The sequence below is a fragment of the Calonectris borealis genome, chromosome 1, assembly GCF_964195595.1.
Source record: "Calonectris borealis chromosome 1, bCalBor7.hap1.2, whole genome shotgun sequence".
Classification (NCBI taxonomy): Eukaryota; Metazoa; Chordata; class Aves; order Procellariiformes; family Procellariidae; genus Calonectris; species Calonectris borealis.
This window is the reverse complement of record NC_134312.1, coordinates 132,770,323-132,794,323: the sequence shown is the minus strand read 5'-3', so window position 1 is coordinate 132,794,323 and position 24,001 is coordinate 132,770,323. Positions and strand designations below refer to the sequence as shown.

Sequence of the window (24,001 nt, the reverse complement as noted above, 5' to 3'; positions counted from 1 at the left end):
GGGTCGGGGCTGGTGGGGGCTCTGCAGCCGTGCCGGGGAGGGGGGGAAATCTCCTACCATAGCCCCGTGCTGGCGAGGGGAGGCATCTCCTACCATAGCCCCGTGCCTCCCCGCAGCATTCGTGGATTATTAATGTGTTCACCGGGGGTAAAATTATCTGGCAGGTGAGACAGGCCTGCGTCCAAAGAAAGCATGGGGTAAACTCTCACGGTTAACAAAGAAACCTCTTTCAGGTTGGTTAATCTGTAGAAGGCAAGGGGGTTTTAATACTGTGTTTTTAGTTAGAGTTAGGTTTCTGAAATTGGTGGCCGCCCTTTGTAGAAAAGTGTGGACTGTGTGGAGCAGAGGGAAGTCAGAAAGCCTCCTCGGTAGGTGGACGTGAGCTGAAACACCTGGGAAGTCCTCCAAGGAAGTCCTGTGAAGAGTGACTCTGTGTAACCGGCGCTTAAGCTACCCGGTCTGCCATGTTCTGACTCAAGCCAAACAAAAAAGCCAAATTTATTCATCGCTCTACAGCGTAGCGAGAAGCTTTGTAACAATTGACATTTTTGTCATGTTTTGAACACTTACTAGCACTTCAGATTAGCTATTAAAGGACATGAAACATTTAATCACCATGTCTTTTCTTGTTAGCAGTAGTTACTAGTGCAATGCTTTTTTAAAAAAAATTGTAATTAAGTGAAAAAATTGTACTTTAACAATTTTACTTGGGATGCAGCAATTTCAAGCGTTGAGATTACTGACCTAAGCAAACTGCGTTTTCTTCTCTCTGAAATAATGTTTTTAAACTCTTGAAATCTTAAAATAGTAATAAAATAAATCTCATGCAGAAACCTGGAAGATCCTCTTTTACTGCCTCTAAATGTTTGGGCATTTTTAGCGTTTGGTGCAAAGGTGAGTATTTTTACTCACGATTGAAACTAATGATTTCTCATCTTCTAAAGGTCTGCTATTTAATGAAATATTATAAGCGTGATACAGTGTTGGTTCTGTGACAGTGACACATTCATTGAATTGCTTTTTTCTTCCCTAGTACTAGTTAGCTGTTTAAAAAGCTATTTGGAATAGACTTCCGACTAACTTTAAAAAGGAGCTCTCTCAATTATAAATTAAAGGAAAATTTATAAGCCTCGGAAATCCTCAAAATACTGAAGCGTAGTCTTTTATAATGTTTTCAGCCGGATATTCAAAATAAGAGTAAAAGAAAACAGCTCATTCCTTCAGGGGTCCATAATTGTAGGACCTTTTTCTTAAGTTGAGATCTCTTCCTCTGTGCAAAATTGGCATTTAATCAAAATAATTTTCATGTAACTATTTGTATTCTAAAAATACAGAATGTGTGAAAGATTAAAAGCAATTTTTAATTTAAAAGTAATTTTTAATAGTATATTCCAGGGAACTCTGAAGGGAATGCCATGGAAAATATCAGCGAAAGTTTGCTAATCAACCCCTATCCTTCCCGTTGCTGTTCTAAATGGCCAAGACCTTCCCCAAGCCGTGGTGGGAGAAGTCTTCACAACGAATTCAAGCTGTGAGGGTTTCTGCCAGCTTTGCTAATCACGAGCATGAGGCAGCTCCGTACCCGCGGGGCTGCCCTGGCAGCGCGTGGCGAGGCAGCACGTGGCGTCCCGTCCCGCGGGGAGGGGAGGAGGCTGCAACGCGGAGCGGAAGCGAGAAGATGGGGGCTGTGGCTTCTCCCCCGGCCTTGCGGGGAGTGGGTGGCTGGCTGTCCGACTGCCCGCACGGGGAAGCTCTGAGCAAAGGTCAGATGGGGTTTGGGTAGAGATAGGGGGTGATCACGCCAAAGTCTTCCTCAGCTGGAACGGGCGCAGTGAGGGACCCAAAGTACCTGCGCTGCAAGGCACGGGCCGGGGAGGAGTAGCGGTGGCTTTGTATGTGGGAATTAGGGATAAGAGAGAGGTTTTGTGGCTGCTGTTCCCACTTGCATTGATGAGTTGGGACCAGGCTGAGACACGCTTCTTTCTCCTTGCCTCGGCCACCCGTGGAGAAAGACAGTGGGCCGCAGGTGATGACTGCTGCAGCCAAAGGTCTTGGGAGGAACTGAGATGCAGGAAAATAGACTTTTGTTTCCTATAAATGCTGAATGGTAAATTTTTCTTTCAGAAGTAACTCTGAAAACCTGACCAAGAAAAACAATACCTTGTTATGTTTTTCTTGCATGCCGATGGGGTAAATTTTCCTATTGGTGTTTAGAGGCTGCTGGGTCATGAGGATTGGGTTTGCAGAAGAAAATCTTCTCCTTCTTTCTGGAGCTTAGCTTCTTTCATACAGCGAGGGAAAAAACAACCTCTCTGCAGGCCTGGCTGAAGTGTAACCTTGGTGGTAAGCAGTGGGGAAAGTGAAATTGAAGAGTAAGATGCAAACAAAAGAAGGTCAGTTATTTTTGTGGGCTTGACAATACAGAAGATATTTCTTTAAAAAAGGATTGTATATACTTCACAGCTTGTAGAATCCTAAAAATATGTTTATCTTTGGCAAAGTGTCTTAACATCTCAGAAACGGTAAGATATTAGAAGCACCTCACAAGGAGACATCTGGGACCCTGCCTCTTGAGATTTCAGTGCAGGGTTTGAGCTGGAGAGCTTCAACCTGGGCAGTGTTTTAGGTTTTGAGGTTCTAAGCAGAGATTAACTCCTTGAAATTTAATTACCAGCTATTGCATGTTCAAAACACTTGCTGATTTGTGTTTTGTTTTTTTTTTTTTTCCCCTAATACATAACACGGGAAAGTCTTGAAGACCAAATTCAGAAAAAATGGGAATCGAGTTATTTTACCAGTATTAAAGCATTTCTGGGTAAAAACCAAAAATGAAGGAAGAAGTCAATAGGCCTTATGGTTGTATAAAACTGTATTAGAATTAATTTTGGAGCATATTCTATTGCATATTACACTGGGTAATAATGTGTGTTTAACGGGAAAGCTTTTTTTCTAATATCTCCAAATGCTGATGCTTTTGAGATTTTCACAATACTCTAAGGTAATGACATTAATTTCTGAGGGAGCGTAATATCAGTTAAATTATTTAGTGTCTGCCTGCTAACAGCTGAAAGGACACGAGTAACTCTGCAAGTTTCTACTGGAACTAAAGCTTCATCACCTAACACGATGCGGAAGCTCACGCTTAGATAAAGCACTAGTGTGATCTGCTCTAGTTTCGGTAGGAGTATTCACATGCTTGAAGTCAAAATCGTGGATGGTCTCAGAAATGAGGCCCATATTTGAGAACTACAGTGTAGCTGAGCTACGTATACCTCGGAAACCTTACTCTGGGGATTTTCTGATTTTGACTTTTTTGTTTCTGCAGCGTTCATATTGCATTTGTGCTAGCATCTAGCATTCAATTTGCACGTAGTTAGCCCTTGGTTACTTTGTTGAGGGTGGTATGGTTTTGGGTTGCCAATACCTGTGAAAATAATGTAACAATGAATAGTCCTGCAGAAGTACTTGTGTACTGACACTGTTCCTCTGTTTTATCCGGGATGAAAGGTTTACTTTTTGGGAAGCTAAAAAAAGCAGGTTTTGTTTTTTATGTCTGTACCCTCAGAAACTTCTTCTAGTTGTTCTTATCCAAGGCATTTTTAAAACATCACTTTCTCATGGCTTTTGTTTAATTGCTTTTAATTGTTTTAAAACGTTTGGACATTCACGGGGCATTTTTTTCCTCAAGACGGGAATAGGCCTTCTTGAGATGATTTAGAAAGTACTGTTGCTACCAACTGCCTTGGATATAAATTTAAACTTGCTAATTTACTTGGTAAAATTCTTTCGAGACTCAAAAATGTTAGGATCTAAGGATTTGAGTTGGGCTGTGAAAGCCTCTAATCCTCTGCGTCCAAATTAGCCTTCCTCATCTTCTGTGCAGAAAGTTGGGGAGAGACATTTTGGGATGGAGTTCAATAGCATCAGGCCAAACATTGAAAGATTGTTTGCACAGCTGTGTCTAAGCAGTGACCAAACTGTTAAACAACCTAGCGGGGGGAAAATGAATAGAAACTCCTGTTGGCCAGAGCCCTGAGTTTCCTGGACAGTGCTCAGGACGTTATGAAGTCATTGCACATGCTGGGTCAAGGCTTTTACCCATATTTTCCCCTTGCGCTTGGGAATAATTCATGCTTTGCTTTTTCTTAATAATATAATCGGCTTAAAGCATCTGAACAAAATTCTGTATTGACGAATGATGCACTGTAGTATACTTGCCTATAACTTCAATTAGGGAACCTTTCCCTGCCAGTGAACTGATTCACTGATGTGAGAGGAGATGGTGCCTGCATATCTGTCTTGCTTCCTTGCAAATTGTAGATTATGAAACTGGACTGCTGAGCAATAATTTAATCAGTGGCATCAGAAGAGCATTAAGCTCCATTAAACGTTGGGTCACCATCAATGTCAGATGAGTATTAAATTATGGCTTGCAACTTAGCAATACTCATCCAGAAGGCAGTGCTTAGGTTCTTGGCAAGCATGTAACAGTTTATTATGGAACAGATGCTTCAGAGCTTAACATATGACTGAAGTGTCAAGTTGTGTCAGAGAAGATGGGCCCAACACTAATGTGCTGCTCAGACTTTGTGAGACACATGTTAGCAAATCGCTCCCTACCTGAACGATGTGGGTTAAAAGTGTTTCATTAATAGGATGTTGAATGCTTGGAAGTCAAAGCACTGCTCTGTCTGCCAAAGACTGGCTTATAATGTGAGTAGGTTATAATAAAATTCTCTCTGCAAATGGTGGAGATGCAATTCTGCTGATAAGGAGGGAGGATCCCTACAGGCTGCTCAGAGTTTGAATTTTTATGTAGAAGAAACATCGTTTTCTTTCTGGTTCTGGTGCACCATGATATGGCCAGCCTGATATTTGGAGGATGACTGATACCTCTATTGCTAGTCACAGATTTTCCAAGTAACAGCACTAAGGTGAAACTAGTAGCGCTCTTTCTGGGTGGCTTCGCTGGTGTTAGCAGCAGCTCTCGTGCAGCAGCTAAATCATTGAGGCTCTTGTCAGTCTGCTGTACGGCTCCTGCCACTTAGGAGAGCAGGAGATGCTGACCTCGGAGCTATGCAGGGAGGGAGAGGAGGTGAAAAATGGATGCTAGAATAAAACAGTTTTCCCATTCCTGTTTAGGTGCAAAGAGAATAAGGAGGAGATAAAGAAGAGAGGGAGTGGGTCGGGCTGGTAGAGTAACAGATGTGCTGAGGAATATTTTTGATGGTGGTGGTGCTGGGAAAGGAATAAATCAGAGTGACGTTGATACAGGTAAAGCTTACCTGATCTTTATGCAGCCTCTAGCTTGGTGGTAAGATAGATTCTCCAAGTGGGAATCCTAACAAGATTTCCCTGCCCATCTGCTGAGGCTGGCGGTTAGGGTACTCGTGAAAATCTTGCCCATGGTTAAGATTTTCTTATCTGATTGTAACCACAAGTTGGCCACATAGTCTTACGGGCACGATATCGTGGCAGGATATTTTAAGCCATGTTACAGATTTTCATTTGTTAAGGATTGCATCACTGGTGCTCAGATGTTGCCAACTAAATTCTTGCTGCTGTGCAGAAACCATAGTACTTTTATTTTGTGGCAGTAGGCTGCAGATGGGAATGCTGCCATTTCAGCTGAAGGAGCCTGGGACAGCTGGGCAGAAGGCAGTGGTCCTCAGGGAGGAGTCCTATTGTCTGGCTGCAGGATAGGCTGACTGAGGTGATGGGGCAGTGTGTTGTAAAACCACTCCCGTCAAAAGTCTCCAGAATCTCCTTCTGCCCATAATTTTCACCCTATAGTGTGGTGTTTGTCTGCTTGTTAGAAAGTACTGTCCCAGCAATCTGCATGTCCTATATTCTTATACTGTTATTTTTCTTTTCAAAAATATACCAACAACTTGTTGAAATTTTAATACTAAGCTATTAATATTAAAGCTTCAGAAATTTTTTCCGTTTCCCTACTACAGTTGTGAAACTGGCCGTTATGCACAGAACCAGCTCTGAAGGGGACTTTAGCAGAGCAAAACCTGTCATGAGAAGGGGAATTGCACCTTATCTTTATAGGCATTAGAATTGCCATTTCCTATCTACCAGTGCTTAACTTCATGCATGGTTTAGTAGTAAAAGCCCTGTTATTTCTGAAATAGTTCAAGTTAGCGAAGACATTCTAAAAGAACTGAAGAGTGCTAAGGTATTACTGTTTCTTAACAGGAGGCTGAAATAATACATAAGCACTAGGATGCATGTGATGCAGTGCAAGATTAGAATACAGCTGATAAATACGTGTTTAACAGATGGGTTGGCATTTGGAAATGATGGTGGAAATTATGCATTTGATACCTTAGAGCAGGTACGTGGAAATAAAGATGTCCTCTGTCTTTCAAAAAAACCCACTTTTAAGTCTCACTCAGGTTCAGAAAGTTTATTTTTAACGAGATCAAAGATGTTTGTGACAGGTAACAAGGACAGTCTTTTCTTTCAGTCTTTGGCGACAAGGAGGAAGGCATGCAAAGTCAGCCAGAATCACTGTGATCGAAATAGCGATTATTATTAATTCATTCAGGTTTTACAACTACTTGAAATGGTATCTAACCTTATGTTTCAGGCACACTTTTAAGAATAAATAAGGAATCTCTCATACAGTAAGAAAATTAGTACATATAATAAGTACTGTCAAATTCTGCAGAGTGAAAATTCAGCTATTTTCTTGTACTTTCTGGTTTTCGTTTTTTTCCGGCTTTTGATTAGGTCTGGATGAGGTGCTAACCGACATACTTAGTACTTTTATACTGATACACCCTCTCCATCACTTTTCAGTATAAACAATGCTTAAATGGGCAGGAGATAATGGAGCAAGACCAAGAAGTATACTACAGTTGGCTATATAGAGCTAGCACAGAAAGTGTCAAACAGCATTTACCTCCTGGTGATCTCTTGTGGAAATGGGCTGGAATATCCATAATTGGGACACTCTATCCCACGCTGACTGTTACAAGTATTTAGTTCTACCAGCCAGGGATATTGCAGAATAAAGGATGAAGATCACACAGAGGTAACCCAAGCTCAAAATTAATTCAGCAGTAAAACTTTATAAGTATTTTTTTTTTCCTTTTATCTGATAAGCTATGGCACCAATATACTAGAGGTTGTGGAACTGCAGCCTCAGTTAAATCTCAACTCTGGTTTAGTTTGCCATGCCTTCCCACGTGGGTTGGGGCAAGGCTGTTTGTAAGTACAGCTAAGCAAAACACCCGAGAGCATCACTTTACGTTGTGCTGCCTTCTGGAGGGCTCCGTACAAGTAGAGCTCTCGCTGATGGCATGTTTTCTGTGATGTTTCTGGCCTCTTTCTACACGAATTGCTTGGGAGGCCGAGCGTGGTGCGCATCTTCCACCCGCCTATAGACGGTACTCAACGTTGCCTGCAACAGCGGCAAAGTGTGGGGATTTCAGGTTTTTCTTTGGGTTTCCCAGCATTAAGCCTCTGAATTGGTTAAGTAAATATGTGTATATGTGTGCATTATAAAACGTTAGTAGCACTAAACTGCAGTATTTTGCACAAATGCATATAGTGTGTAATACTAATATTTAATGAAGTACCTCATCCTGTCTTTGGGAAAGAGCTTCAGGGACAGGTGTCATACCATTAATTTAGTGCTATGCAGTTAATAGTTAAAAACAAATTGTTATTAATTTTATGTGATGCGTGCACACATTACTTTCCCTGTGAATGTTCATTTCTCTTTCCTGGGGATATAACATTGATGAGACTTGAAAGAGACTAATATGTCGCTGTAGATTAATTCAGTCTTTGAAAGGTCTAATTCCTAGCTACTGCTTTTTGCTCATATGGATAAATTGTATGAGCAAGTGATTATGCAAAATGAGAAACTAGCTAAACTGTAGCTTAGGTTGTCACTTCAACAGATTTTTTTTTTAGATTTTTATGTATTTACAACTTATGCAAAGCTGACAACATTATTTTTAAAAGTATATTGCCGAAGAAAATAAAAAACTAACGGATGTATTTTGCCATGATCCAGTTGTGTGGGTTGCACTCCCACTTTACAGGCTTACGGTTCATATTGTAGATTTTACATTATGGAATGTGTTCTTCTCTTTTAATGAGCGAGAGGGAGAGTGGGGAAGAGCAAGCATGTAAAATTGTCCTTGCATGTACTTTTATGTAAAGCTCTCTACTTTGAATATAGTTTGAAGCAGATTGTCTTAGCCAAGAAGCTTAAAACTGAAATGTTTTTGACTTTTTATCATACGCTGGATCTGTGCATATCAGAATGTAATAAAGTTGTACTTGTAGGACTGTGTGTAAAGTTATTTGAACATATTCTGTCCAATTATGGGTGATGTCATTAGGGTTCTCTCTTAATTCTGAAATCCTTCCTGAGAGAAGGTAGATAGAACCAGTGGATGCTGGATGATTTTGCTGGTATTAAAAGGAAAATCAAATGCAGGGGAAGGAAGAATAATTTGGAGCATGGATGGAAGTCATCGTATAAGCACTCCCAACCAAGCCCAGCATCTTGTCCACTGTTGCTCCAGAGAGAGGTTCAATGTAAGCGTAGCAAAACTGAGGAATTGCTCGTGTTGCAAAATGAATTGCATTGCTTTTAACCACGCTGCTGGGCTGCATGAAATCCACAGGCCCCATGTGATGGCATCACCAAATAAATCTTGAAGCCTTATCGGAACCATTAACAGATTTCTCCAGTGGTGGGAGACAGTGAGTACTGAGGTAAAGGAAAGCTTTAACAACTGTTGTATTATTTCCTTGGGGACACGATGCTTGCTCTGAAAGGATGCATTCTGACATAATAAATTCTTGGCAGCAAAGCTGGTCTTGGTGGTGAAGAACTATAATAAAGGCTGTGGCAGAGCTTATTTGACTGTTTTGCGTAATAGTATCTATTAGCCCATGTGAGGGAGGGAGAAGAGGAGGGCCCTTCTTGTGACAACAACAGTGTGTTTAATGTGGCTGCTCCGGAGCACGCTGTAAAAATGCAAACATGGGAAGGCATTTGAAAGAACAACCAGTACTTATTTACTTACTTGGTTAATGTCAGGGGTGTGCTTGGCTCACATAAACAACTTCTGACTGTCTTACAAACTATACTTGTTTTTTCCTTTTAGTATATGATTAATTTATATTTTGCAGAGGGGTGGGATGGTTACTGAGACATCATATGTGAAGTGATGGAAGTGATAAATATTAGGAATATAGCTTTCCCTTTCTTCTTCAAGACACTCCTACACATATCAAAGTATTTGACCAGTGATTTTAAGTTACAGATGTTTCTTTGTCATCTGGAGGGGGATGTACAGCTTTTTCTGCCCACAGCCCTAAAACCGTCCCAAATCTCACACTGTGCTGAATTGTGCGAGCTTCTGCTGAAGAGAGCTCCAAGCCTGGGAATTGCATGGGCGTTGCGAGAAGGAAGAATGAACGGGAGGGAGTTCACTCAGAGTTTGAAGAAACTTTCCCTCCTGCCTGCCTGCTGTAGGCTTGGACACTTGATGGCTTTGCACTTCCTATAGTCATATGTGCTAGTGTGAAGCACAGCTGCAAATAATCATGGGAGACAGTGAAAAGCTATGGAAAATGAAGACTTTTGTATCTTAAGTCTTGAGGGGGTGTTTCAGCCTTAGAGCCCCATCTAAATTGTTGAAGAAGCCAATACCACACCTATTTAGACAAAGCCTCCCATCCGTAGGGGATATGGTGGTTGCATTTTGACGCTTACAGTCATATTTGGGAATTTGGTAGTCCGTCATTGCTGCGCATTGCAAAATTGTTCGGAGGGCAGGTGCTGCGCATTAGTGTGGTTGCGGTCGGAGATGCGCAGCCGTAGCCCCAGGGCTGAGAGGGCTGGAGGGCTGGTTTGCCTCGGGCGCACTGTGCCCCTGCGAGCCCTTCCTGGCTCTGGCACTGTTGCGCTGGTGGCGTGCTTGAACCTGATGGTACTCACTTCAGCCTATTTTAATATCATTAGTGCTCACTGCTTGCTTGAGAGACATGTTGAAGAAGTAATAAAGCCGTTGTTGTCGGATGGACAAGTGCTCTCCCTGTGCAGACTAGTGGTGTGGCCTTTTTGTTTGCAGGCACCAGAATATTGTAAGTTTTAATCTTGTATGCTTGATGATAAGCTGTGTTTTAATGATGTAAAGTTGCTTTGCACTAGTAGAAAGATAAACCTCTAGAAACTCTAAAGTCAGAAGGACACATGCTGAGAAAAGCTTTTTGTTGTGCTGGCTCATAAATTGCTTTATATTTTAGGGGGAACCAATTAGTGATAAAGTTACTCCTTATAGTCTGATGTATGGTAGCAAGTTCTTAGAAAACATCAAAACCCTACAGGGGTAGTGATGCAGACAGATGTTGTACAAGGAATCATTTCAGAGGGGAAAAATGGGAACATACGAAATTTAAAAAAAAATTCCGATGAAACACAAATAGATCAAATGCATGTTAGTGAATAGTATTGAGAACCCTAATTTTATAATGCTGATTGAAAAATGCCTATATGCTAAGATAGTTGCAATGTATTCTAATTTACGTGTGATAACTGGAGCAGAAACGTAGTACTTTGAGGAAGAAGTTAACCATTGATTGGACCCAAGAAGACTTCCCTTTCTTGTGGTACTCTGCAAACTGGAGCGCATGTGAAAAATGGGAAAGAGTGTGATGGCGTGAGTGTGAAAACTGTGAAGTGAAACAGAGTAGAAATAAAAGTAGCTGTGGAGGGATCTGCCTTTATTAGCCAGCCAGCTTGAATTTCATGGAGGAAAAGAGAAGTTTATCAAGCGTCCTGGGTCAGGGCCGTGTCTCCTTGTATATTACTTTGTACAGACTCTAGCGTTATGGGACCCTGAATAAGTCTAGACTGTCTGGATCCTTGTGTATCATAAAAATATATTATTACATGTAAAGTGACAATGCCACTTTCTCCTCTTCCTTTTGCAAAGCTTTGATAGTACATTCCATGTCCTCAAAGCTGCTTCAAAAATCATAAGGGCATAGATTTATGTAGGAAAAAAAAATGAGGCAATAATGAGATTTTCTCTTTGAGATTTTAGAAGAGTATTTCATTCAGTGTTTATAGTCTTATAATCTTGATAACGCTTGGACAACTTATGGGACAACTTCTGGAATATGATATTTAAACACCACTATCTGCCCCGCCTTTAGCCTGTCTGCTCTTTGTTCAGAATATAAGTAGAATTCCTTTGGGGGGGGATCGTTACAGTTCAGATATTTTTAGTTTATCTCTAGTTGCCTCCCAAATTGTGCTGAACTTCTAACCCTGAGCTTAAAATCGCTTTGTCATTTTATACATTGAATTATGAGGATGAATGCACACTTTCTCATCCCATCCCCATTGTGGCTGCCCTAGGCCCCTGCAGTTGGGTGTAGTAGTGTTTATCAGAAGTAAATGGATGCATTCCTTTGATTAGTTTCATTTGAGGGGTTCCTGGTATTTAATGATGCTGTGGGTTGTTTGGCTCCTCTCCTTTCCACAAAGAGATTTCCACTGCCGTTATCAGCCACACTAACTTTTCAGCATACTTCAGCATTTCTCGTGTGCAAAGGACACAGCTGTAGCTGAACAATGTGGTCGTTGTAATCCAATAATAAGAGTCCTAAATATAACAATAATTATAACCTCTTACATTGAGAACAATATTGATAATCAGGGATACTAATCCTTGAATTTCATAGAAATAGAGCTCGACACTGGTTGTTGCAGTGTTATCCACGTTTTAAGATTTCAAATACTTTGCAAAACTTGTATGTGCTTGTGTAAAGATTTGACTTTGCTATACAGATGGGCATAATGGAAACAAAAAGCGCCCAGAGAAATATGAATGATTACATTTATCAACAGCTAAACAGAACACTTTGGATATTATTGTTGTAATTAATGAGTCTAACTTGCTGTAATAAGCCCTGATTATAAGTAGTCTAGCAGCAAGGACTGATTTTATTGAAAATTTGTCCTATTAGACACTGCACCCAGTTTGGTCTTGTACGTCTTTAAATCATGCTTGTAGTTAGTCTATATGTACACTTTCTGTCTCTCCTCCTCCTTTTTTAAATTTCATTTTCTTTTTTCAATTTCATTTTCTTTTTTCAAGAAAACCCTTTTAGAAGGGTCAGTGTGAAAGTCTTTTAAAATAGAGCTGTTGAGCCACGTATGATTCACTTGGTCTTGATGTTCCTGCAACTTTCTGATGAACAAAATTGCCATTTATTGCCAACACAGTCATATAATGAATATATCCAGGTCTCGTAAGAGTTCACGAGCATGGAAAGAGCGTGTATCTGTAGGCACGGAAACAGCAGACACTTCAGAGTTAGATTCCTCAAACAGGATTTGATTTTTCATTACAGAATTAGTAGTGATGTAGGACAGTACTTCTTTCACCCCAAACTTCTGTTTCAAGAACACCACTGTCGCAAATACACTCTTTGACTCCCAGGTTATCACCTGGCATAATGCCATCTCCTTGTTCATCCGTGGCTTTTCCTTTGACCGACCACAGGCCCTTCTCCTGGCAAGACCTTAAAAAGAACAGAGCCACATGCAAGGTCTAAAATATACCTCAATTTCAGTTCCTCATTTTGCACATCTCTTCAGGAGCCCAGTGTGATACCTTCCTTATTTACCTCACTGCTGTACACAGTACCTCTCGTCTAGTAGCCAGGGTCTCGGCATTTCAGGAGAGGCTGAATTTGGATTACGTTGCTGCCTCTCACGTTCACATCTTCTGAGTTCTTCGTTCTACAAACTCAACACGCTTTTCTGGATGTAGTAGTGTATATCCAGTGGATATAAAGTGGGGGTTTTTATGTATTGTGTTTCTCTTTCATTGTCTAAAAATGTAGTTTTTAGTTAGCAGTACCTTTCAGCTAATGTTTTGACTATGAGCAGTTGAAGATTCCTAGAAAAAAATACATCTACCCTACATCTAGATTCCTAGAAAAAAATACAAAACTGCACATGGAAAACACGTAACCTTATACTATATTCTATGAATATGCATGTTATGCTTGAAGGAATAATTATTTGGATCTTCTCAGTCATTTTTAATGTTTGTTTTTAATGCTTTTGGAATTTCCTTTGACTCAGATATATGCAGAGAGAGAGGGAGAGGGAGTGAGAGGGAGAGAATAATTCTGTAGAGTGAAGGACAAATATGTTTTGCAGTTAGAGGGCTTTTGCCTGAAATTGCAGATAACAGGGCACAAAGTGATTGTCCTGCTCTTTTGCAAATACTGCTGTAATCCAGGCATTTGGCAATTATTTTTTTCATTAATCCTGTACCCATTTATAAATCCAGGGCCTGCAATTAATTTTTTTTTCCCCAGTTTTAAATATATCGTAATTTTTTCCCAATCTGTCATGAAAGCTGCTTCTGGTGTTTCTTTTGCCATCCTACCTGCAGTGCTCCTCTGGGGTGGGGCATTTCTTTTTTGTGGATGTCCTGTCCACAGTAGGCATTTGCAATCTACTGCACTTCAAACCTTCTGTTGTTTGCTCCATCTTTTGGCACTGATAACTGTGACATCTGTTTGTCACATATGAAGCCCAGGAGGTGCTGAAGACCCCGAAGCAGTGAGCATCCCTTACGTATGTGGGCAGAGGAGAATTATCTTTGCCTCTCAGGTGGGGAAGGGGCTGGCTTGGCTTGCTTGAGGTTTCTGTGGTGACGTCCAGACTAAGGGACGTGGAGAGCTTCCAAATGCCCATCTCCCACGTACAGATTTTGATGAAACCTGGCCTTTCGTAGTCTCCCCTCTCCTGCTCTGTTTCTCCTAGGGAGGAAACGTGAGTGCGTATCCCAAACGAGAGCTGCTGTGGGGGGGAGAATTGCCCGCTCCAAGTTGCCTGTGGTGTCTGTGCCCAGGAACAGCTCTCTGGTTGAGGTGGAAGAGAGGGAAAAGTTTCCTGGCTGCTTCTCTTGCTCTTTGATGTAAGGAAAGCTTGTATTTTTGTATAGTTAAAGCGAATAGGATAGTAGCCTACCAGTGCTGGATTAATAAAGCCTAGGTGCAAATGCATAAGTCATAGCACAATGTTTTAACTTATCAGGAACTCAGCTGAACATTTAAGTTTGAAACATACGTAGACTCATGTGCAGTTTCAAAGGTGGTCAGTCCTTAAGAATAGTTGGCTTAAATTTAATGTGTATTTAATGGTAAGCAGGGAGAAAACAACTGAACATTTAATGTTTTAGTGGTCCCTTCCATCATGCTAGTTTAGGTAAAAATGTTGCAAATGATAGTTTACAATCATAAATGTCCAGCTTAAATTAAACTCTGGTTTAAAATTTTTTTAATAGCTTGTTAAATTCTGTGCTACAGTCCATTGGTTGAATTTGTATTTGTTAAGGTGTAAAACTGCTGGAGTTCAGGTAGGGCATAGTCTTTCTGTTCAAACTGAAAGATGAATTTGTTTGCTTTATACTTAAAGAAAAAGAAAAGCCCCAAACCTGTCATTTGTTTTTTAAGAAAGCTATGTGTCTTTCCCTCCCGTGCAAAATTATTCCATGTATTGTCTGTATGTTATTGCTTTTCAGTAAATGCTGGTTTACAGAACAGGGACTTGCCAAGGGAAGTTGTCGGTTTGCATCCTCATTCTGACTTACCAGGGGAGCATAAAAATATACTGCCTTGTCAAAATTTCAGGTTGATAGTTAAACTTGTAATGTTCATCATCTTTCCCTTAACCCTAAACTGAAAAGGGCTGATAAGGACACACGCTCTGTTATTTTCACTGTAGTTTTCCAATCTTAAGAAAAATTCTTTTGCCCGCAATTTGGGGAAGAATATTCTACCTAGTTGCCACTATTTTTAGAACTGTATCTTCTCATGTATATCTGAGCAGCTGATCACAAATTTTAGTTCAGATCTAGCCATAGAAAAAGTCTATTTAATATTTTTTAGTCTCTCAGAGGTGGGAGGAAAGACTGCAGATGAGGAGCAGACTGTGGGATCAGAACCGGAGTATGTATTACATGGAGAGGGTCATTTGACTTTGAATTACCACAGACGTGCATAACCTGTTCTGACACTGAATTACAGGGTGGTTTGTCAGTTTTCTTGTTTCAAAAGATAACCTGTTACACACATCAGAATAAGACAATACCTCAGAGAGATCATGAAGTGTGTAGTTGTGTTATTAGTTAAGAGATTGCAAGCATGGAAGATTTCCTTGGAGGGTAGCACTGCATCTTGCAATCTTATTCCAGAAAAATCATATGAGTAAAAAAATGAAATTAAACATTTCTTGATCAGTTTCTACTTACCGTTGTAATAAAAGGAATTGGTTGCATAGAAATCTGCCCAATTTTGCATCAGTGAACCATTAACAATTGTTAAATGATTTGATGAACTCTGACTTGGCCCACACAAGGTAGAACTCAATGATGGAGTAGGGGGAAAAAAACAGCTCCAGCCTGTTCTACTTGCAAGAGACTTGCACTTTCCTAGAGAAGTTTTTTTTAATGTTAAAAGCACTGACTCTTCTGAGCAGTTTCTTTTGGAGGAGCTTTCTTTTACTTTTGCTACTGTTTTTTATTTGTTCAGTTCCACAGACGAGGTAGAGCTTGCTTTAAACTTAGTATTTTAAACTTAGTGCTTTAAACTTACTCTGTTAATGCACAGAGTAATCCGTCTGTGTACGTAACACCTCAGGGGTATGCCAGCTGACAAAGATGTGCAGTATATTAACTTAACGTCTTAAATGCTCTTCTAGGCCCCAATCAAACTGGCCCGTTAGTGAGTGTATAGTGGGATCTGGACAGCATTGCCAGACTCTGTGGTTGATAAGCTCAGGTGGAAAGCATGTGGGGCAGGGGAGTGCTTCTTGAGTAGTTAGCATCCTTGGAGGTCTGTGTTATTTCTGGAGCACAAGAGAAGCAATCTTTCAAGAAAAAAGAAAAAAAAGTTACATTATAAAGAGTAGGTCTAAAAGGAAGAACAGTACCATCATACGGTTTTACTTTAAACTCTTTTATTATTGGAACATCTGTGCCTTTACATATACTCAAAAAATCTTGGGGTTATTTTGGGTGAGGAGCAGAGTTGTTGAATATGAGACTATTACTTGTGTATTGACATCAGAAAACCCGTTTGATGTACTATGGGGCCTTATGCATCCAGAATATAATAACGAACCTGAGTTTTGGACAGAGGCCACTGTTCTCGAAATATCCAGGACTGCTTAGATGCTTGGCAACCTTAATCGCACCCATGGCCAGGAACAGGGAATAGTACATCAAACTGAGTTATTTGCTGGGATTCCTGTGGTACGTGGGTTGCGTGACATCCTCTGATATGAGGGCATCTGGGGGTGGAAGTGGAGCAGACCTTGACAGCTAGAAAAATTTCTTACTACATCAAGGTTGGGTGGATGCTGGACTTGCAGGAATATTGTAAAAGACAGAGTGCTCTTAAGAAAGCTGTGTTTTCCCCGTTAGCTTCCAGGGTGTCTCCCCAGGCGCCTGATGTTTTTTGGTACATCGTGTCCTGTCCCGAGCTAAATGGTATTATCAGCCAGGACGCTCGTTCCCTGCAGCTCCCCTCCTGTTGATCTGAACGCAGCAGGGCTGGCTGCTGTGGCTCTGGGGACAAAAGGTGTGGGTGACAAATGCTGGCGGCCTTTTTGTATTATTATTATTATTTCCTATCTGCGCACAGTTTTGTTTACAAAAAGGATTGCTGCTCTTTAATTAAGAAATAGAATGACAAAAATAAATTACTTTAAAAGGATGTTCTATTTAGGGAATGAGGGGAAGTAATTGCGGCAAGCTATTCTGAAAATGTCACGCAATCTATGGTTAAATTATTTTGTTCTTTCCTGGCTGTAGTTTTACGAAATTGGTGAGTCAAGCAATTGTCAGTAATATTTTTGTTGTCTTAAATTTTTTTCTTACCCTATATGAACTACATGCATCCATATAGATTACATCTGAATGACAAAAATACATAGATAGGAGGGGGAGGAAGAGTAATGGCTTTATTTAGAATTAACTGTCAGTAAGTGTTTATTAAGTGCATCTGTCATGTCTTATTCTGGATTTGTGTTGCTAGTCTCTTAGCTGGGAATTCGTTTTTTGATACCTGATGACGCTGAATATTTTAATGTTATTATTCTCATTCAGCAGTCTGTGTAAGCAGTGTGGGACTTAAGTTCAGGAATATCAGAAGTACTTACTGCCTTCTTTTTTAGTCATTTAGCAAAAGCACATCTATGGCCTATTTTTAATACATTTTTAGATTAAATGTTTTATGTATTATCAAGAATATTCTTTTTTTTTTTTTTTTTCAGAAAATAAATGCCATTATACATGTGACTGTGCTTGTAGAACAGTTCATGCAATTAATATATCAGATGGAAAACTTGGGCTAAGAAGGGCTTTGGGAGAAAATACTTACAAGTGAGGATGAATCAAGAAGGCTCGCATCAGATAATTCAAGATAATGGTATCTTGTGTGTGTGTGAACAAGTAAAGTGGATTCAAGAAGTTTTGAGAAAAATTATTTCCTTTTGCAACTTAAATTTAAATATCTAAATGAGTTCTTATAGCACTGGGACTTGGTAAATGGCCTTACTTTCAGGTGTCAGGCAGAAGAGAATACCTGATTTTTATTGCTACTTGTCTGTTTGTTAATAATGATGAGCATTGCCTAACATGTAAGAGCATGTGGATGAATTGAGGGTTCCTGTTGAAATGCCTTAGGAATATGCAGGACTCGTGCTCTTTGACATGTTCTGAAGTAATGGTGTCTAAGAAAGAGAGAAATTAAGACTTCCCCTTGTACATCACACTAACTATGCATGTATTATGTTGTTTTATAGTGAAACATTACTTTTGATTAACAAGCAGTTCTAAGGCCAAAGGCAAATATTCCTTATTTAAGTACAAAGGGAAAAAATATCAAAAACAGTGGGGCACCCCACAAAGCAACAGGCTGTGTTGTTTTGACCTTACTGAGTGTTCCTGTCTTCTTCTCCGTGCATACGTGTGGCAACCAAGTCATTTTATGGATCAGTCTTGGTGGTTCTGATAATTCAATTTCCCCTACTATAAGGGAATGAAATTTAGGGAATAAAAGCTTTAGTAGATCATTGCTTTTACTGAAAGCTTAACCATTTGTATTTTCTTTGTTGGAGAATTAGGGAACAATTTTTAGTTCCTCAAAAGCTGGTCAAGCACATCTGAGAACCAGGCTGTGTGGCAAGATGAGATACATGATCAGTCCTGGATCACCACTTTTGTTCTCTGTTAATATGTCATAATAGAGTATATGACTGATTTGAGCAACTATTTGATTAGAAAGGGAAACGAATGGAAGGCATAGCTCCAAATGCTTGATGAACCTAGACCTTTAAGTGGCTTTGTTTTGGAGGCAGGAAATCAGGCAGCAGGCTCTGGAAGGATGTGGTTGGAGGCTGCTGGAATTGGGGACCTGCTCCTGTGCCTTGGGCCTGGAGTATTTGATTTACAGCATGTTTGCATGTGGTTTAGTTTGGTGTGTGAATTCTAGAAGTTAAAGCCATGTGAAGATTGTGCAGGTGGGGTTGTAGCAGGGACAGAGTGTGGGTGACGCTTGCCCAAGGGCTGAGCCAGGAATGGCCAGTCTGGCAGCCCTACCTGCAGTACCAACATGTTCCTTATGTGAGTCTCTTTCAGAGGTGTGGTTACACCCTAAAAGGGGTGAATGAGGACCAAAAATGCAACAAAACCAGTTTCAGAGAAGCTTTATGCTATAAGCCGGGGCTCTTATGAGGCGGCTGGGGCTCAGCAGTCAGATCGATCTTTTCTCCTCCATGTATCTTCAGATTTCTCAGACTTTTTGATTAGCAAGTAAAAATGTTCTCACTTCCTTGCAACCTAACAAGCAGATGTCTTTTCAACGTTAGGGATTGTTTGAAGACAACCATCAGAAAGGTGGTATCTCTCAAGCAGCAGCTAAATTAATTCATTCAGGTTTTTGTCAAATCCTGCTACTCAGTAGCAGTCATGTTGATCCATCAGAAGGTATGCAGACACAAATTTTAGATGGACCACCAAATACTCAAGAGTCTTCCTTATCCCCTTGGCACAGGGATGCACACGCTGCAGAGTTTCACCATGCTGGTCTGGCCCTCTTAGGCAAAGATTGATGGGGAAGAGATGCATGATAGATTATCTCACGTTCTGCAGTGCTCTTTGCTCCAGGCAAAATTGTGTAGTCAGCTGCCTGTCATTAGACTGATAATCAAACTGAATAGCTAGAATAGGGGTGGACCCCAAAGCAGGACCTTGTCCTGTACAACTCTGCACTCATCCATGTCCTGAGCAGATGTGTTGGATGTGCTTCTAGGATCTTTTTTGGCACAACGGGCCTGTTTCTGCTCCCCAGTTACTCTGTTCTGGGCAGCACACCCAGGTCTTGATTTTAGTGGCTTTTCATGCTCAGTAAGCATTTGTGTGCCGTGAGTGACTCCATACAGTTTCTGAACTGAGGTACATTGAGCTGGATCTGCTGCTGCAGTTGGGGCCCAGTTTACGCCTTCGCAGTGCTACTGCCTTTCTTGTTCTCTAGAGCTCTTTGCAGCTTGTTCTAGGGGCTGGCATGATCTGTGAACTTTCAGGTGGCTCAGTAGCCTATGAACGGTCTCAGAGTAGGAGACACGCTATGATGTGGCACTGCTGTTTTGTGTGTCACTGCATGGGGCGCTGTAGTCAAGTGTCCCATGAAGAGATGGGTTCCTAGCTGAGGGCATCTCCAAGCAGCCCCTCCTTTTCATGCGACCTACCATTGCAGAGGTACGCTGGGAGTGAGGTTAAGAGGCACTGATAGCTAGTCACTCCTGGATGGTGTTAAGCATATTCCCACTCTCCTTGTTCTCTTAGAATTTGTCTCTGGCACAAATGCTTTCCCTTGTTTCCAGACTCTTACAGTGCTGTAATAATTAACAGCACCTGTTGATACACTGCACCCAGAGAAGGATGCAAGTCTTCCTCCCTTCCATTGTTCACTCTTCTCCTCTCCCCTCCTAGATGTAATGGAGGCATTGCTAACATACCTGTTACTAGGGCCTGCCAGATAGGCCTTCATAGCACATATGAAGCACACATACAGGAGTTCAGGGCTCTGTTCGGGGTTCAGAAGCAGTTGGTGTCGTCCAGAGGTGGAAAAGCCATGGCTGCCGTAGCTTTCCAAATCTTAAGATTTCTGGGTAGCATTAAATTTTTTTGTAATCTTGAAATACTTCTCTTAAAGATAGGGCAAGTATCCTCCGTTGAATTGATTTTTGGTTCCAGCCCATTTTTACTTCCTATGGCAGTACAAAATGTTGCTAACTTTTGTCTTCCCTTCTTCCGTCCTGTTTCTGCAGGTCTTGATGATTGCCTGCAGCAATATATAAAGAACTTCGAGAGAGAGAAGATTAGTGGTGACCAGCTACTACGCATTACTCATCAAGAACTGGAAGATCTTGGAGTCACACGAATTGGCCATCAGGAGCTTATCTTGGAAGCAGTAGACTTGCTCTGCGCACTGGTAAACTTCTTGGGGCAAAATGGGGAGGGAGTGAACATTGTTTGCATATTCACAGTTTGTGTATTCAAATTTCTAGTCCTAAAGACTATCTAAGTATTTCAAGAAACTCCTGACGTACATTCATACACGTAATGTATGAACAATTTAGCGTTTTAAATCAGAGGCAAGATAAAGAGCAGTACCTACTGATAGGATGGTGCTTGTTAAATAAATTGATATCCGAGATTTCAGTCTTCCATATTTGTCTTTATAGAAGAAAAGTTTATCTGAAATCACAAAGGAACTAGATTGGGCTTGGTTTGGAATGTAAAACAGTTATATATGTGAATGCAGTAATTGAGTGCCGGTTGCCCTTTACAACAAAATGTCCTGATATTAACCATGTCATTTTTCACTGATCCTTTCATGCAAATTATGTTTTAGATGATTATTTGAGCTTGCTGAAACAGAGCTGCTTGTATTTCACAGTAGAAGGGATTAAATACTAAATAATTATCTTATGTGTAAATAATACATACATCTTTGATGGAGCATACAGAGGGATTTTGGTAATGGTCTTTTCAGTCAAGTCGCATCATGCATAACTGGGATTATCCCCTCAGTGAGGGGTGTGGTGCTGACTTCACCCTTCTTACGAACTTTTTGTGCGTGCCTGTAAAGATTAGTGATAGATTGGGCACACTGTCTGCATTCTCCACTGTAGGAAGGATTGTGAACAGCTCTGCTAAGATGTACTTGACTGCCTAAAGTGGTGTTTTGTGGATTTTTAATGTATACTACTTTTCCAAGCCTCAGAAGCAGCTTTAAGAAGGCTGAATCCCAGCAGAGGCAATCAAAGATGGTAGGCTGAAAAGCTCTTCAGAAGGGCTTGTGGATTCTCAATATGCAGCACCTTTTCTGAATATCCTGTTGTTGCATCTTTGGGACATAGATGTGAGGGGTAATGAAGAGAAGAGAGGGGGAAAAAAAAAGGCAAAAGAAAAAGTAAAAAAGGGGAGAAAAGCTTTTCCTCACAGGAAGACATTTGGTTTTAAATACATCTTAGATTCTCTTCTTTAGAGTAGTATTTCTAATAACGTTGCAAAGTGGCTCAGTGCAGTAAGTTAACTCATCTATTTGTTTTTTAAATAATGGAAAGGATGAAGTCCTAAAAAAAAAATGCTACTGATATAGAAGGGAACATGAAGAGACTTATTCACAAAGTCCTTTTCTCATCAGACAGTGCAAAAGGAAACAAGAAAGTAAATACTTTAATTAACTGAGACAAAATCTAAGTTAGGGTGAACACTGATGACCATTCTTCCCAGGCACACAGGGTGACAGATTGTGGCTCTTTCAAAAATAACCTATTTTCACAGAAAAAACTTTGTTTATTAGCTGAAATTTCTTTTTTCCCCGGGTATATAATTACAGATGTTATCTTTAAACAAACAAACACAACTTGTCTTTGTAGCTCCCTTATCTTAGGCAAAAGTGTATGGAACTAAGTTGAATATAAAATAAGGAATTTGTAGCGAAGGCTAACACTGCACCCTTAATTCATGCAGCAAGTCTCTACCTTCCTGGTCCTTGTTGCACATACAGTGTTGTCTGCTTTTCTGAGTTCGTCTTAAAGAAAACTTCATTACTGAAAGACGATAGCATGTGTTCAGATCACAGCTTCTAATTTAAGCTGAGGTTTTTGCAGTCTCGCAATTGGCTCCTGATGGCTCCTCAGGGATACAAAATGTGATTGTTATATTGATTTTAGTGGACTTAATTTGAATTTATTGTTCACCAATCAGATAAACCTCTTAGGAAATTTAATTCAGAGACAATCCTTTTGGCTATATTGGTCCTATACTTACAGGCTTTCCTTTTTTTATTGCATCAGTAAGTATCTGTCCTGGTTAGTGCTTGCCCATTCTTCCGATTAGCCTCTAATGTTGACTGTATTGTTTAGGAGAACTTTAAGCCTCTGACTCTCCAACGTAGAATAATTGCTAGTGCAGGTAGTCAGTGTGCAAGGTTTTTTTAATAAAAATTATCTGATTATTTTTTCTGTTTCACTGGAGTTTGACAGAGGTTTCATGATAGAATTTGGCATGACTTACAAGTGTATGATCCAACTGAGTTAAGATCTATTTGGATGCTGGAGATGGTGGGCGGCATGATGGGGTAGGAATAGTAATGTTAATTTTGCCTTGCAAGCATAATCTCTGATTGATTTTAAAGTAATCATTAAAAAACAGAAGGATTGTCACTTCTGATTCTCCTCCCCATTCTCTCCGGGTTAGCGAGTGACCACCTAAACGGCTTTTGGCATTGAGAACAATTGAGGCGGACAGAACCACCTCCCACTGTTCAGTCCTACTCCCACTCTGCAGGGGAGAGTTTCCAAGACAGAGTTGCCATCAATGAAGAAAGCTTCTGCAATGTTGATAGCTGATGTGTTTTAAGAGCTGCTTTCTTCCTGCCCCCCTTCCCAGCATTTTTTTGGAGTAAACTTCTACTCGCAGTTTCTACCCTGTTAGCTGTGGATATGGCAAATGGCAAGCCAGCTGCTTATGTTGCATGCCTGCAGTTCACGGGGCAACATTTTCTTCCTGGAGGACAGTGGAGAGCCCGAACAAGCATATTTGGCTGGTATGGAGAGAGCATGGGACCTCCTTAACCCAGGCGGAGGCTATTGAACAGCGCTAAATAGGCAAACTGCTTGCCACATTAATAGTTGGGAAACAGTTATGATTGATAGCACTATTTAAAGGATGTTCTTTATTGATTTTTGACAGAAAGTGGGTGGGTGGTTGTGGTCTCTCACAGTATTCCCCTCCTGTCATAAGCACTTGGAACAAATGGATCCTCCAGTGTTCGTTACCTAATCAGAGAACAAATGGTGGCCTGTACTATCCATCTTAGTAGAGTCTCTCGTAGCTGCCAGTCTGCCATATTGTGCTCTTGACAGGAGAGCAAGCATCCTGGGGGTGAGATTCACAGGTTTTCTTTTTCTGTGCTGCTCCAGAGAAGGAGGAATAAAGATTTTTCCCAGTTGCTACTGCTGTTACAGGTCACGCTCGCTGATAATGGTGGGGGCGTACATACCACATACCATCACTGAAGCTGAACGTGCTCCAGGAGAGAGCGGGCAATAACTGATGTGGTTTGTCTCTTCCCTCTCTCCTTCAGTCTGTGAAGGTGGGAGCATGTTCAATAGACTATCTTGCCTCAGTGCAGTTTTGCGTTTTATGAAATCCGTATGTCAGAAAGGGCAAAATAAATGAAATCTTCTCTGTGCTTAAAAGAAAGAAGTAGTGAGGTCTGTGATGGTATTTCGTTGCTGCTAAGAGTTTGTTGCATGGGTTTCAATCAGTCCTTGAGAAACCACCATGACAGATATATGCCTGTAGAGTTGTTCTACTTCCAGCGAGGCATGTCTCTTGTCCTTCTCTTTCTGTTCAAA

General features: G+C 40.7%; 1 protein-coding gene across 1 annotated transcript in view; it reads left to right on the top strand.

Annotated features, from left to right (window-relative positions):
* CNKSR2 (connector enhancer of kinase suppressor of Ras 2) overlaps nucleotides 1-24,001 on the top strand; it is a 223,333-nt gene that overhangs the window by 17,692 nt on the left and 181,640 nt on the right. The window contains exon 2 of the mRNA XM_075139373.1: nucleotides 20,399-20,562. Within this exon, the coding sequence (XP_074995474.1) occupies nucleotides 20,399-20,562 (164 nt within the window). The remainder of the gene's footprint in view (nucleotides 1-20,398; nucleotides 20,563-24,001) is intronic.